This window comes from Neophocaena asiaeorientalis, unplaced genomic scaffold, assembly GCF_003031525.2.
Source record: "Neophocaena asiaeorientalis asiaeorientalis breed wild unplaced genomic scaffold, Neophocaena_asiaeorientalis_V1.1 scaffold258, whole genome shotgun sequence".
In the NCBI taxonomy this organism is placed as follows: Eukaryota; Metazoa; Chordata; class Mammalia; order Artiodactyla; family Phocoenidae; genus Neophocaena; species Neophocaena asiaeorientalis.
In genome coordinates, this window is record NW_020172591.1 from 6058422 (window position 1) to 6071485 (window position 13064).

The following is a 13064-nucleotide window of genomic DNA, read 5'->3' on the forward strand; positions in this document are numbered from 1 at the left end:
TTTACAGGCTTCATTTTATAGCAAGAATCATTTATTTTATAAGAAAAGAAGCTTGCTTTAGAGCTAGCAACCAGTAACCTCTGGTTAACACCTAATTTCCCAATCTTCTATGACCGAGTAAAGGAAAAATGGAAAAAAAAAAAAATCAATCCACCTGACTTTGTGGTACAGATGGAGAGACTATAACAAGGTCACACCAGGATGCCTATTGCTAATTACAGTTTTCAACCTTTTATAATCTTCCTTTTTCCTCTCGAGTTTTCCAAGAATCTTTCTCTGGGCCTTGATTTGTCAAAATGGTCCTGTAACTTAAATTTTCTTCTGGGCCATCATTAAGGCCCACCAATAAGTCCCAATTCTCAGGGACTGCTTTCTCAGGGATCTAACTTACTTGCTTTTGTCTGATTGTCCAAATTTCTCTATCCTCCTTTAAGGTTGTCCTCACCCAGCCACCCCTCCCTTCTTTTTTTTTTTTTTTTAATTTATTTTATTCATTTTTGTCTGCATTGGGTCTTCGTTGCTGCCCGCGGGCTTTCTCTAGTTGCGGCGAGCAGGGGCTACTCTTGGTTGTGGTGTGCAGGCTTCTCGATGCGGTGGCTTCTCTTGTTGCAGAACACGGACTCTAGGCGCACGGGCTTCAGTAGTTGTGGCATGCAGGCTCAGTAGTTGTGGCGCATGGGCTTAGTTGCTCCACGGTATGTGGGATCTTCCCAGACCAGGGCTTGAATCCGTGTCCCCTGCATTGGCAAGCGGATTCTTAACCACTGCGCCACCAGGAAAGTCCCCTCGCATTTGATCTTTAGCTTTTTCCCCTCAAGCCAGAGTTCTCTCTTATCATTTTCCCATTTCATTCAATTGTTAAGGACTTTCTTTTTTATGATGATCTTGTTCTCCGCAAGATATCAGCTAATCTCTATTATTGGTCATCTTAAATCTTTTTTCAAAGTAAGTGTTATCTAGATACATTTTCCCCAACAATCACTATCTAAACTATTCATGTGACTATTATAGGAGAAATAACCACTATGAGGAGGTAAGACCCTGGCTTCTAATTTTGGCTCTGCTCTGAAACTTGGTGTATCAACTTGGGCAAAGTTCTTGACTTCTTTGAGTCTCAGTTTCTTCCGCTGTAATATAGGGAAACTCTTCAAATCACAGAGAAGGTGTGAAAGTCCAATGTCGTTATGCACTTACAAGCAAGAAACACATTTTAAACAGCAAAGCACTGCACAAATGTGATTTTTCTCTCAGTAGTAAGAGAGGGTTAGGGAGCCCTCTAAGGGTCTCAGATAGTATTAGTGCATCCTGTCTGTGGCCTTCTCCAACCAATGAATGTGATTTTATTTGTTCTGATGGTGAGGATTACTTCCTTTTTCTTTGCTAGATGGCAAAATTATTTGCTGGATCATAAGAAATATATTTTTGAGTAGCAGGGCCTAGTGAATGGTCAATTGCTTTTCATATCCTGAAGACCAACTTCTATTTAAATAACAAACTTCCACAGTCAGAAGCAGACACAAAAATCAACAAACTAGACTTGCCTTTATTTTATGCCTCTTTCATGTTTCAAAGATCCTTCCCTCCTGACCATATAAGAGGACTCTGGACAAGCACTTCCTACAGCCCAGTCACACCATCCATTAAATCTACTTAAATTCAAGACAGCTGAGCATGGGAGTGGCCTGCTCCCTCCCATGGCACAAACCCTTTGAGGTTTTCTAAACCTTGATGACCAATCCTATCACCTACCTAAATTTTACACTTTAAGTTTTTCCCTTGAGATCTTAAAATCTTGATCTTGGCAAAAATACTGAGCTCTTTCTGGGACAGCATTAGCCCCTAGTTTGGGGTTTCTCCTGAGGAGCAGCCCTTCTCCAAGTCATATACCTAGTGCTGCTCAGCCTGTCTCTGCCCACTGCATTCTCAGACAGGAGGGGCTGGCAGGGTTGGTGGGCAGCAGCCGGCAGGGATGGATGGAAATGTTTGCCTTTTGAGGGCTTCTGTCACAGACCACTGGTGTCCCTGTAGCTTAAGCTGGTACGTGTGACTTCTTCACTTTTCTTCCTTCCTTGCAGGCCCAGAACTGCCTCACTAAGTTATACAAGCTAGATAAGATGCAGTTCCGACAAACCATGAGGGACTATGTGAACAAAGACTCTCTCAATAACGTAGTGGACTTCTTGCATGCTTTGCTAGGATTTTGTATGGAGCCGGTCACTGACAGTAAGTAAAGCTGCACCGAGTTCTAGGAGAACTCGCTGGGAGGTAAAGCAGGTAGCATTTCAGAGACACCCTAAATTTCTAGGGATAGAATGGAGAGGAGAAGATATCTGTTTGTGTGTGCATCGTGTGTGTAATAAAATATAAACATGAGAAACTTGTACATCATCTTTGACACACTTTAGAGGCTTTCTGAGGACAACTTAGCTCAGCAGATGGGCATTTGGTAAAGCTGTGGCATCCTCACCTGTAGCCCCTCTATCCTTACACTCTGCTCATGGCACTCCTCTCTCTCCCGTGACTTTCTGTTGTATGTCTGCTGAGGCAAGGATCAAGGAACAAAGAAATATATTCATTAATTCAACAAATATGAAATGAGCCAGGCATAGTGCTTGGTGATTTTTTCACAAAATAAAATAGGAAAGGAAAAAAAAAATGACAGTAAACATAGTAGTAACATAATTTTGATATATACATATACTGAATTTTAAAAAGAATGGGCAAAGGGATCTATAGATAGGCTAATAAGCTATAGCTTCATGGCTTTAGGAAAACTCCAGTATAGAGACCTATATTACAGGGCACAACCATTGAACACAAATGGCATCCATAATAAATGAGCACCTCCAGTACCACTTGAATGCAAATGCAGTAATGAAGTGAAGGTGATGTATGAAGCCTGACTGAGTAAAATATACATTTTAATTAGAGCCTGGGAAGAAATAACTTCTTAGTATAGGCTGTTATTGTTTATATAGTATATGTGTGATAGTGGTTGATTAATTTATAATGGAGCTATCTTTGATGGATTTATTTATTTTTCCTGCTTTCATAATCTTTTTTTCTTTTTTCTTTTAAATTTTTATTGGAGTATAGTTGCTTTACAATGTTGTATTAATTTCCACTGTACAGCAAAGTGAATCAGCTATATGTATACAGATATCCCCTCTTTTTTGGATTTCTTTCCCAGTTAGGTCACCACAGAGCACCGAGTAGAGTTCCCTGTGCTATACAGTAGGTTCTCATTAGTTATCTATTTTATACATAGTGGTGTGTATATGTCAATCCCAACCCCCCAATTCATGCCACTCCCCCTTTTATTTGTGATGGATTTAGAAACAGTTTTTCTGTTTGTACCCCAGGCTTTATTGTTTGGTTTTCACATTAAAGGAAAATATTGTTCCCTATAGAATCCCTGAAATAATCTGTTATTGAAATTGTTTTAAGCCAAGCACATAACAAATTTATAAATCAATGAAGTGAGAATTGTAGTTGAGGTACTGCAAGAGAAATTCTTGATTACAAACTTCCTTTTCCTCTTTTTTAACCTATTTGAGATAGAAACTATAAGAATAGACTAAAACATTTCTCTCTGTAATGTAAAATCTAAAGATAATCCGCGGCCCATTGACACAGACAGTGAGAGGTTGGTAATAAGGTCTGTTACTTTAAAGTGATGAATTCCCTCTGGAATTCTTGAGACGTTAAAGTGGCTCACGATGAATCAGCCAGCCAGAGACACACATCCTATCTGATCAGTCTTGGAGCTGCACATATCCTGCCCCTACAGTCCACAGGTGGCTCGCAAGCTATGAGGAATACTCTGGCAAGGCCACAGAATGTGTCCATGGAAATGTGAAAAACTGGCATAAAATGCCACATAGGGTGATGGCCTCAGTTCACTGGCGTTTCATGTGTGAATGAGTTATAAGGAGGTGGATCCAAGGGAGGTTGTAGATTTTTCCAATTCATGTGGCCATGGAGTCTCTGGACTCCATAGAAGCTGCTAGAAGTCTTGTGCAGCTCTTGGCCAGACTCAGTCTTTTCTGTTTCCAGTGCTGGCATGAATTCCCCTGCAGGGCCCTGTCCCCACCCCCCTTCTCCCCCTGCCGGCTCACCTGGTCAGCCCAACCTCACTCCACTTCTCACAGACTGAACAGTTTCCAGTGAGAAGCCAGCATTCTTCACCACCAAAAAAGCCAAATCAGATTAAGTCTGTCTCCACTGAGGGACCATTCAGTAAATCATATATTTTTTTACGTGATCACCTATTTAAAAACTACTTAGGTTTAAAAGACTTTCATAGGGTCAACAGTTGATCCTCTTTTTGTTGCTAAGGGTTATCAATTAAAACATTTCTCAAAGTGATGGAATGTGTCATAGTAAAGACTCTTGAGGAGACTATGAGTTGTTTATCTTTAAGTCCTCATAGAGATGATCAAACCGGGAGTATCCTCAGTCCTCTGTTTCTGTATTTTGTGTAGCCCTTCAGTAACTCCTGGAGTACTTCATTACTTCTTTAAACTATGTAGCTGAATGGAAACACTGCCTTTAATTGGTGCCTTTGCATTCCAGACAAGGCTGGGTTTGGAAATAACTTCACCACGGTGGACAACAAATCCACAGCCCAAAATGTGGAAGGCATCATCGTCAGCGCCATGTTTAAATCCCTCGTCACACGCTGCGCTTCAACTACGCATGAATTGCACAGCCCTGAGAATCTGGTGAGAAGCTCACCTCTTCTTCCCACAGGAGTTCTCAGTCTCGTGCCGTGGCCTTGAGAAAGAGAAGTGAAGTCTAAAACTTTTAAAGTTAAAATATCTATTTTCTCAGTGTCACCAGTAACTCTCAGTAGAAACTCAGCAACACATTTCTCCTCCGTTACTTGTTATCCTACCTGCAAAGTGGATTATCTTTTCCATCTCAGAGGTTCTGTGGTAGTTGCTGAGATAGTTGCTAGGTACTTAAGAGCCCTTCAGAGAGAAGGTGCTAGAGCCCAGCGTGTTGGCTCATGAAATATTAAAGAAAGTTATACCAAGCTTTTGTTTGAAACCATGCTTACTTTAAAAATTAATGCAAATATGCTGCTGAAATGGGTTTTGTCTTCTTTTATCGAACACTGTAATCTTTTAGCTGCTCTTCCAAAAGACAAAGACTGTTAATTAAACCACTGAAGCCACAGGTACAGAGAGCCAGGCTATAAAAGGTTAGTGTTTAATTGCTACTAAGGAGATTGTGGTTTGGGATAGTAACATGTGGATGAAGACTGAGACATCTGATATGACTAGATGAATTCAGGTCTCTCCGAGGAATAAAGAAGCATTTCTCTGTCTCACCGATCTGTTAGATGCAATGACTGCTATGCAGAAATCAGCCCATTTACACATATGGACACTATCTGCTAATCTACCTAAATCAAAGAAATGGTCTTAAGCTACTCTAAACCACTGAAACTATGTATTCACTTAACTTGAGATAAACAGAACAAAACCCCAAATTAAAAGGAATTTAATTTTGCTGATTGTTGAAGCCATCCTAGCAAGGTTCCTGGAGTCTGAATAACTTGGGTACCATCCATGCATTCAGTTTGGTCATGGCAAGAAGTAATTTGACAAGTTGATTATAGTATATGCAGCTCTTATAAGTCTTAACCTACAAACTCGTGTATAGAAGAGATACTATATTTCTTAATTTTCTTTAAATCAACTTAAGTTCGGCTTTGGACCCCCATTCCACCAGAATGGCTGGAAGTTGAACCTCAGTCACTCATGGGTCTCCCCACCTCACAGAGTAGTGCAAAGATCCCTGAGTCTTAGGTAGGACCCAACGCCTGGTGAGGCTCCGTGGGTTTCAATCATCAGTCATGCCTGTTAGTTCACGTAGTGCTCCCTGCTGCTTAGGGATGGGCTCTCTGGTGAGTTTGGGACCCTTGCTTTCTGCGGCCTTGCCTTCCATGGAGGAGCCACCAAATTGCAGAGTGAGAGCATAGGGCCTTGCTGCCCAAAGGATCCAAAGGACATTCTATGTTTTCCTTAGTAGTACTTCCTCCTGCTTTTCTAAACGTCATAGGCATAATTGTCCCAGTGGTCTTAGGTTTTGAAACCCAAAAGGGTTATAAGATAAGTGTTTTGTTTTGTAGGCTTCTGTGTTCTGCTTTGTCATGAACCTTTCCTAAGACAAAGAATATAAGTAACTACCTTCTTTTTTTTTTTTTTTTTTTGTGGTACACGGGCCTCTCACTGTTGTGGCCTCTCCCGTTGCGGAGCACAGGCTCCAGACGCGCAGGCTCAGCGGCCATGGCTCACGGGCCCAGCCGCTCCGCGGCACGTGGGATCTTGTGGGATCTTCCCGGACTGGGGTATGAACCCGTGTCCCCTGCATCGGCAGGCGGACTCTCAACCACTGCACCACCAGGGAAGCCCAGTAACTACCTTCTTAAAGAGAGAAGAGAGTGGGGGAAATGCTGAATGCAAAGCTTAATATCTTTAAAATAAAAGTCCTGCATTAAAAGTTGAATCACTAATATGTTGGTTTTAACAGCCCTGTATCATCTTAAGTCCATAGTCAAGCTCATGTTCAAATGGGCTACAACATACATATTATTTGTTAAATCTGTGAAGCAAAATGGATCATCCTTGAATATCAGGCTCTGTTGGAAGTATCTAGAGGACTTAGCATATTTTATCACAATGATGCAGAAAATTTGGAGAAGCTGAACAGAGACTGAAATCTCTAGTCTAGACAAAATTCTGATTGCCTTTTTTTTGCAGGCATCTCTTCAGAAGTCACAATTAAGAGAGAAAATTAAAAGCTTGGGAATCCAGTGGTTAAAAGTGTAAATTGATGTCTTTCTAATGATACAGCCAACTTTCTGAATATGAAGCATGGTAACCATCTTTTTTCATACTAAGGATGATGGGCAAGGTTCTTGGTAATGTTACCATAGGAACAATGGAGGGACAGGATACCATTGGTTTCACTGTAGTAATATGTTTTCTTCTTATGATTCCAATGCTCATCTAAATCCAAGGAATTACCTTCTACCCCTCTTTCTGTGGACACTATTCAATCACAGCTATCTTTCCCCGCACTTTCTTTCTGGCCTCCAAACAGGGGCTGTATTGTGACATCCGTCAGCTGGTCCAGTTTATCAAAGAGGCCCATGGGAATGTCTTCAGGAGAGTGGCCCTCAGTGCTTTGCTTGATAGTGCTGAGAAGTTGGCACCAGGGAAAAAGGTGGAGGAAAATGAACCAGAATCTAAGCCTGGAGGTGGTAAAAGGTTGGAAGCTTGAGCTCTCTGAATATGAGGGTTTGCCTATGTCTGTAGAATATAATCTTCTGTTGTACTGTCCGTGTGGTTCCTACATGGTGTGTAAGTCCAGTACAGGGATGGGGGAACTATCATTTTTTGTACAAGTAATATCACTGGTGGTGGGCCAGCAACAGATTAGAAAAGGAATGAGTTTACCATCAAATAAATGCTGCCTTTGTATGAATCAGAGCTCAGTTGATCCCAAACTTTCATACACTTGAACCACACTTCATAGCTCTTAATTACATGGTAAAATGTTATCTGTGTTTTGATCCCTCCTATAGCTAACTTACATTCTTGTCCAGAAAGGAAAATCAATTATTGATACCACATCATCCTGTTCAGCAAGTAATATTTTTAACATGGCAAAAGAAAAATTGCTGAGCAATGCCCAATTATTTTTTCTTCTAATAAATACGAATTTATTGTATGCCTATTATATAAGAATTGCCACTTACGAAGATTAAAAGAAATACCTAAACTTAAAATCCTGCCAGTAGTTAATGGCTCTGTCTGCAATGATGGTGGTATCCTTAGGCAATATGGTAGCTAGGTCATGACTCAAATGGTAGGATATGTTCCATACCGACATAGACTCATGATGGTATAGGGTTTGCAGGGCATTTAAGTTGTCTATAACAAAGTGTTTTGCTTTATGAAGTATATGAAGTATTGGGAGGTGGTGTCCTGCTATGTTGTGATTGGTGGAATGTACCATTTGCATAGGTCAGAGGCAGGAAGCATTGTGGATAAAGGCCAGGTGACCTCTGCACCTGAGGAATGTCGCAGCTTCATGTCTGGTCGCCCCTCACAGACTCCAGAGCAGTAAGTAGCGTTGGTTTTGTCTCCCATGGAGTGGGTTGAGCACTTCCCACTGGAAGAAATTCTGTTTTCCAAGTTGCTGTTTGTTTGTTTTTCATTTCTGTTGAACTTCTCCTTCTGCCCTTTATTTTTCACTCCCAAAGCCACTAATCTCTACGGGCCCAAATCACAAATAACCAACCTCATGCTTCCAGGAAGCCTCCCTCACTGCCTTTCCCATTGCCAGTCTCTACCCCACGTCTGCCTTTCATGCACAGTCCTACAGATTAATCTTGAAAAATAGCATGTGTATCAGGTGGGCTGGGGATGGCATCCACTTTCTTGCTTAAAATCACTTACGACTGTCAATGTAATCAATGAAGCTTTTCCAAAAATAAGTAAGATAATCTACTCTCCTGTCCAGCGTTAGCTGAAACATCGACTCTTCTCCTTTTCACCTTGGTTCTCTCCTGAGATCCTTTCCAATGCCCTCTGATATCAGTTTATCTCTACTTTTCATAATAACAAAATCAAAAGCATCATGAAAATAATGCCCTCAGAAAATGTGAGGATTACTGTAGACACCAAATATACAGTCTAGTTCTATGCAAGGCTCACTTCTATTCATTCTTCTTTTGAGACCTATTTACCCACAAGTGGTGTGATCAATATTTAAAATACCATCATTTTAGGTATACCATTCTACTTCCCCAAACCCTGATTTAGTATTAAATGATTATCCTTCCAGAAATTCTGCAGGATATTCCAGATTTTATAATATGCCCTCTCTAGAGTCGAGGAAATCACCGTCATGAAATAGGACCTTGGTAATCCACAACAAACAAAACCTTTAAGGAACAAAAAGCCTGCAGTTTTTTTAGGCCTTCAAAATCTTAGAAACTGCCCCTAAAATGGGTGGAGAAAAGTAAGGAGAAGGTAAATCAACCCCATGGGTGCATGGACCTCATGAGTTTTTACTTACCATTACAGACCCAATGCCTAGACAGGGCTTGGCCCATCGTAGGCACTTAATTTTAAGAATGAATGAATGACAGTCAATGAAACAATAGACCTGCCAAATTACCATGTAGCCTTTGTCTCCTTTAATTTCCATTCTCAAAACTGAGGTTTCGTTTTTCCTTTCAGGACGTCTTTAAGGACATAATAAAAATCTGAACATAAGCTCTAAGGGAAAAAAAAAATTAATGTGAAAGGCAAAGGTCTGTCTGTAGCTGAATAACCAACCACAAGACTAGTTAAAAGTCCTTACATACAGAATCTGTCCAAAAAAGGAGAGAGGACTTTTCCCAAAATAACACTAATAACTATTAAGCTAATCTGAATAACAAGAATGATTTAATAGGTAAACTAGATTTAAACATAAAACTGTCTACCTTGATAGGTGATTTAGTTTTCTAGATTGCAAAAGATTCTTTCTCTGTAGTGTTCTGTAAACACCACCTGATTTCTCAGCATTTAGCACGTCTGTTCTTTCCCTTGAATGAAGATACATGTATTAATATGCCTCTACATAAAAATTTCCACTTGGAGGGATGTCATAGAATGTCAAACATGGGACTTTTCCCTGGTCCAAGTGGGCCCAGGAGATGAGCACACCACATGTCCTCTTTTTAGCACTGGAGAAAGGTGGGTACGTGATTATGGCTCCTCCTCTGCCAGAAGACAGAGAACTTTCTCTTCCCCCTACCCCCCTCATATCCTTTACTTCTCCTTTTTCCCTTTTAAATAAAAATGGCATTAACTGAGTAACATTAAAAGCAGTTTTATATGCCCACATCTCTGACACTCGTGATTGATACACACGCATTGGACAACGCTGATGCGGCATTTTATTGTAAAGCTGATCAATTATAGTCTCCCTGGATATTTCCCCACTCAGGCCACGTAGTCATATACTCATCACTGTGTTGCACATTCCCCACAGGTAAGAAATGCTTCAAACACTGTGATCGTTTGGTAAAAATAACAAGGAAGTCAAATTCTAAAACACTGCTTTAAATTCACACCATATTTGCTAAACAGAATGTCCTGAATTAAAATAATAATTAAAGGTATTTAGTACTCTAATGAGATTTTGAGAGAAAAAATCTGCATCCCCATGTAAATATCCCCAGAAAATGACTGCTTTACACAGTACTGTCAAATTTTAGGTAGATCCCAGATTTAACCCCGAAGCTTATAAACAGACCATTACCCAAACCCCCCCCAAAAATAATTTCATCACATGTTACTAGAGTATTCTCCATAACCTTTTCTTTCCAAATTACTAAAGTATAATAATATGTGTTCTTCAAGTTGCCAAATGTGGAAAACACAGAAAAGCATAGAGAAAAAAAATGTTTAAATACCTTCAATTAGAAATAACCACAGTAAACTTTTGGTGTATTATGTTGGGTACATGTTTGAGCATGTGTACACACGAGCTTACACAAAGACACATACACGTGTACTTTTTTTATTAACCTGGTGATATCCTGCTTAATCCATTTTATCAGTGCCTTTTAACTTTGCAATATATCATCAACATTCCCCATATCACTAGTCTTCTGAAAATAGAATTTTAATGACTACAGAGGATGCCATCATATGGAAGTCGCATAATTTATTCAGCTGTTTCCCTAGAGGTAAACATTTAGATTATTTCCAATTTTTAACATTGACCCAGAAGCCTCAGTGAGCATTTGACCTTCTTAGTATCTACATCTTAGATACTAAGTAGATACTTAGTATCTACATCTTAGTATATTGTCCCATCATTTCCTTGGGATAACTTCCTGGAAATTGAAGTTCTTTGTCATGGGTGTAGACATACCCTTTGGATAACATCTTACAAAATTACCCTCTAGAAAAGTTGACTCATTCTCTCATCATGGCAGTATGATAGTATCATTGCTTTCTTCCCCTCCCAGCCCACCCCATCTTAATCTTTGCCTATTTAATGAGTGAAAATAGGGATCTCATTTCAACTGGCCTTTTTTTAAAATTCCTAGTGAGATTAAACTCTGCATACCATTGGCCACTTGTCTTTTTCCTCTTGTGGAATGCCCTAGTCAAAAATCCCTTTGGAGATGTTCCCATTTGTCTTACTGAGTCAGGCTAAGTTTTTGTTTTACTTTTTTTTTTTTCTTTTCTTTTTTTTTTTTTTTTTCTTTTTTTTTTTTTTTTTTTTTTTTTTTTTTTTTTGCGGTACACGGGCCTCTCACTGTTGTGGCCTCTCCCGTTGTGGAGCACAGGCTCCAGACGCCCAGGCTCAGCGACCATGGTTCATGGGCCCAGCCGCTCTGTGGCACGTGGGATCTTCCTGGACCGGGGCACGAACCCGTGTCCCCTGCATCGGCAGGCGGACTCTCAACCACTGCGCCACCAGGGAAGCCCTTTTTTACTTTTAAACCTTAAGTTTCTTTGACTTAAGAAAGCTAAATAATCAGGCACTATGAAAATTACTTAGTGAAAAATTGTGGGATGATGCATCCCCTGGGTGTGGTGATTGCATTTTATTTATTTATTCGTTCAGGTATTTTTGTGAGTTTATTTAGGGCCAAGAATTATACTGTCCTGGGGTAGGGGTGGGGAATAAGATATGGTACTGCACACCCCCCAGGGAACTTAAAAAAATAAAAAGTTAAATATTTACTGACACTGTAAGTGCTTCAACTTTTATGACTCACACTCGCAGACGATTACCTGCAGTAATATTTAGTCTTATTTCATGGCTGAAAAAAATGGTTTCCTCAACTTGACAGCTGAGACATGGCTATTTTCAAGAAGAGCTCAGAGAGTCAAGCTTGATCTCCTTCCTTCCACTCCCACTCTGCCTCTTCCTAAATCCCAGCCCATCAAAGATCATCCTGCACGATTTGCCACAGTGTCATTGGCAGGAGGTTGAAAGAAATGTAAGAGAATTTCACATGTGTTCAGACGTTTAACCCTCTCCTCTGCTTGCTTTCAGCGATGAACAAATGCAAGGGGGCAACATGGGGCGGAAAGATTTCTGGCGCAAGATGTTCAAATCCCAGAGTGCGGCGAGTGACACCAGCAGCCAGTCTGAGCAGGACACTTCGGAATGCACCACTGCTCACTCGGGGACCACCTCTGACCGGCGCACCCGCTCTCGGTCACGTAGAATTTCCCTCCGAAAAAAGCTTAAACTCCCCATAGGTAAAAGTATGTCTGTATTTATCTTATGGATTCTCTTATTCCCTGCCATGTCCTCAAACCAACTCACAATCAAAGCAGAGCAACTCGTGGGAAGGTAGAGAAAGGGAAAGCTTTCAAGTCACAAAGACTAGGCTGACTCCTTCATTTACTCATTCATTCATTCATTTTTTTCAGCAGATATTTCTCAAACCTTTCCTATGAGCTTCTATGGTGTGCAAACACTGTGCTAGGATTCAGGGATTAAATGGTGAGCAGAATTTCACAATGCCTGACTTTGCTGAATTTACAATCTATTAGGGGTGACAGTCACTAAAGCAGATAATCATACAACTAAATAGAGTTGCAAACTATGAATTTTTTTTTTTGGTTGCATTGGGTCTTCATTGCAGTGCTCAGGCTTCTCACTGCGGTGGCTTCTCCTGTTGTGGAGCATGGGCTCTAGGCGCATGGGCTTCAGTAGTTGCAGCATGCGGGCTCAGTAGTTGTGGCACCGGGCCCTACAGCACAGGCTTAGTGGTTGCGGCGCATGGGCTTAGTTGCTCTGCGGCATGTGGGATCTTCCTAGGCCAGGGATCGAACCTGTGTCCCCTGCACTGGCAGACGATTCTTTAACCACTGTGCCACCAGGGAAGTCCCCAAACTATCAATTTTATGAGGGAAGTATATGTAGTGCCCTAAAAGCATGCAAGGATGAGACCTAACCTAAATGAGGGGGAGGAGAGGCAGGAATCAGGGAAGGCTTCCTGCAGGAAGAGATATTAAGATCTGCAG

General features: G+C 40.8%; 1 protein-coding gene across 2 annotated transcripts in view; it reads left to right on the plus strand.

The window, feature by feature from the left end:
* The window catches only part of UNC80 (unc-80 subunit of NALCN channel complex), a 230563-nt gene that overhangs the window by 49601 nt on the left and 167898 nt on the right, over positions 1-13064 (plus strand). For both annotated transcript variants that reach the window (XM_024738362.1, XM_024738363.1), the window contains exons 15-19: positions 2076-2223; positions 4576-4724; positions 7114-7280; positions 8040-8138; positions 12085-12299. In XM_024738362.1, the coding sequence (XP_024594130.1) occupies positions 2076-2223; positions 4576-4724; positions 7114-7280; positions 8040-8138; positions 12085-12299 (778 nt within the window). The remainder of the gene's footprint in view (positions 1-2075; positions 2224-4575; positions 4725-7113; positions 7281-8039; positions 8139-12084; positions 12300-13064) is intronic.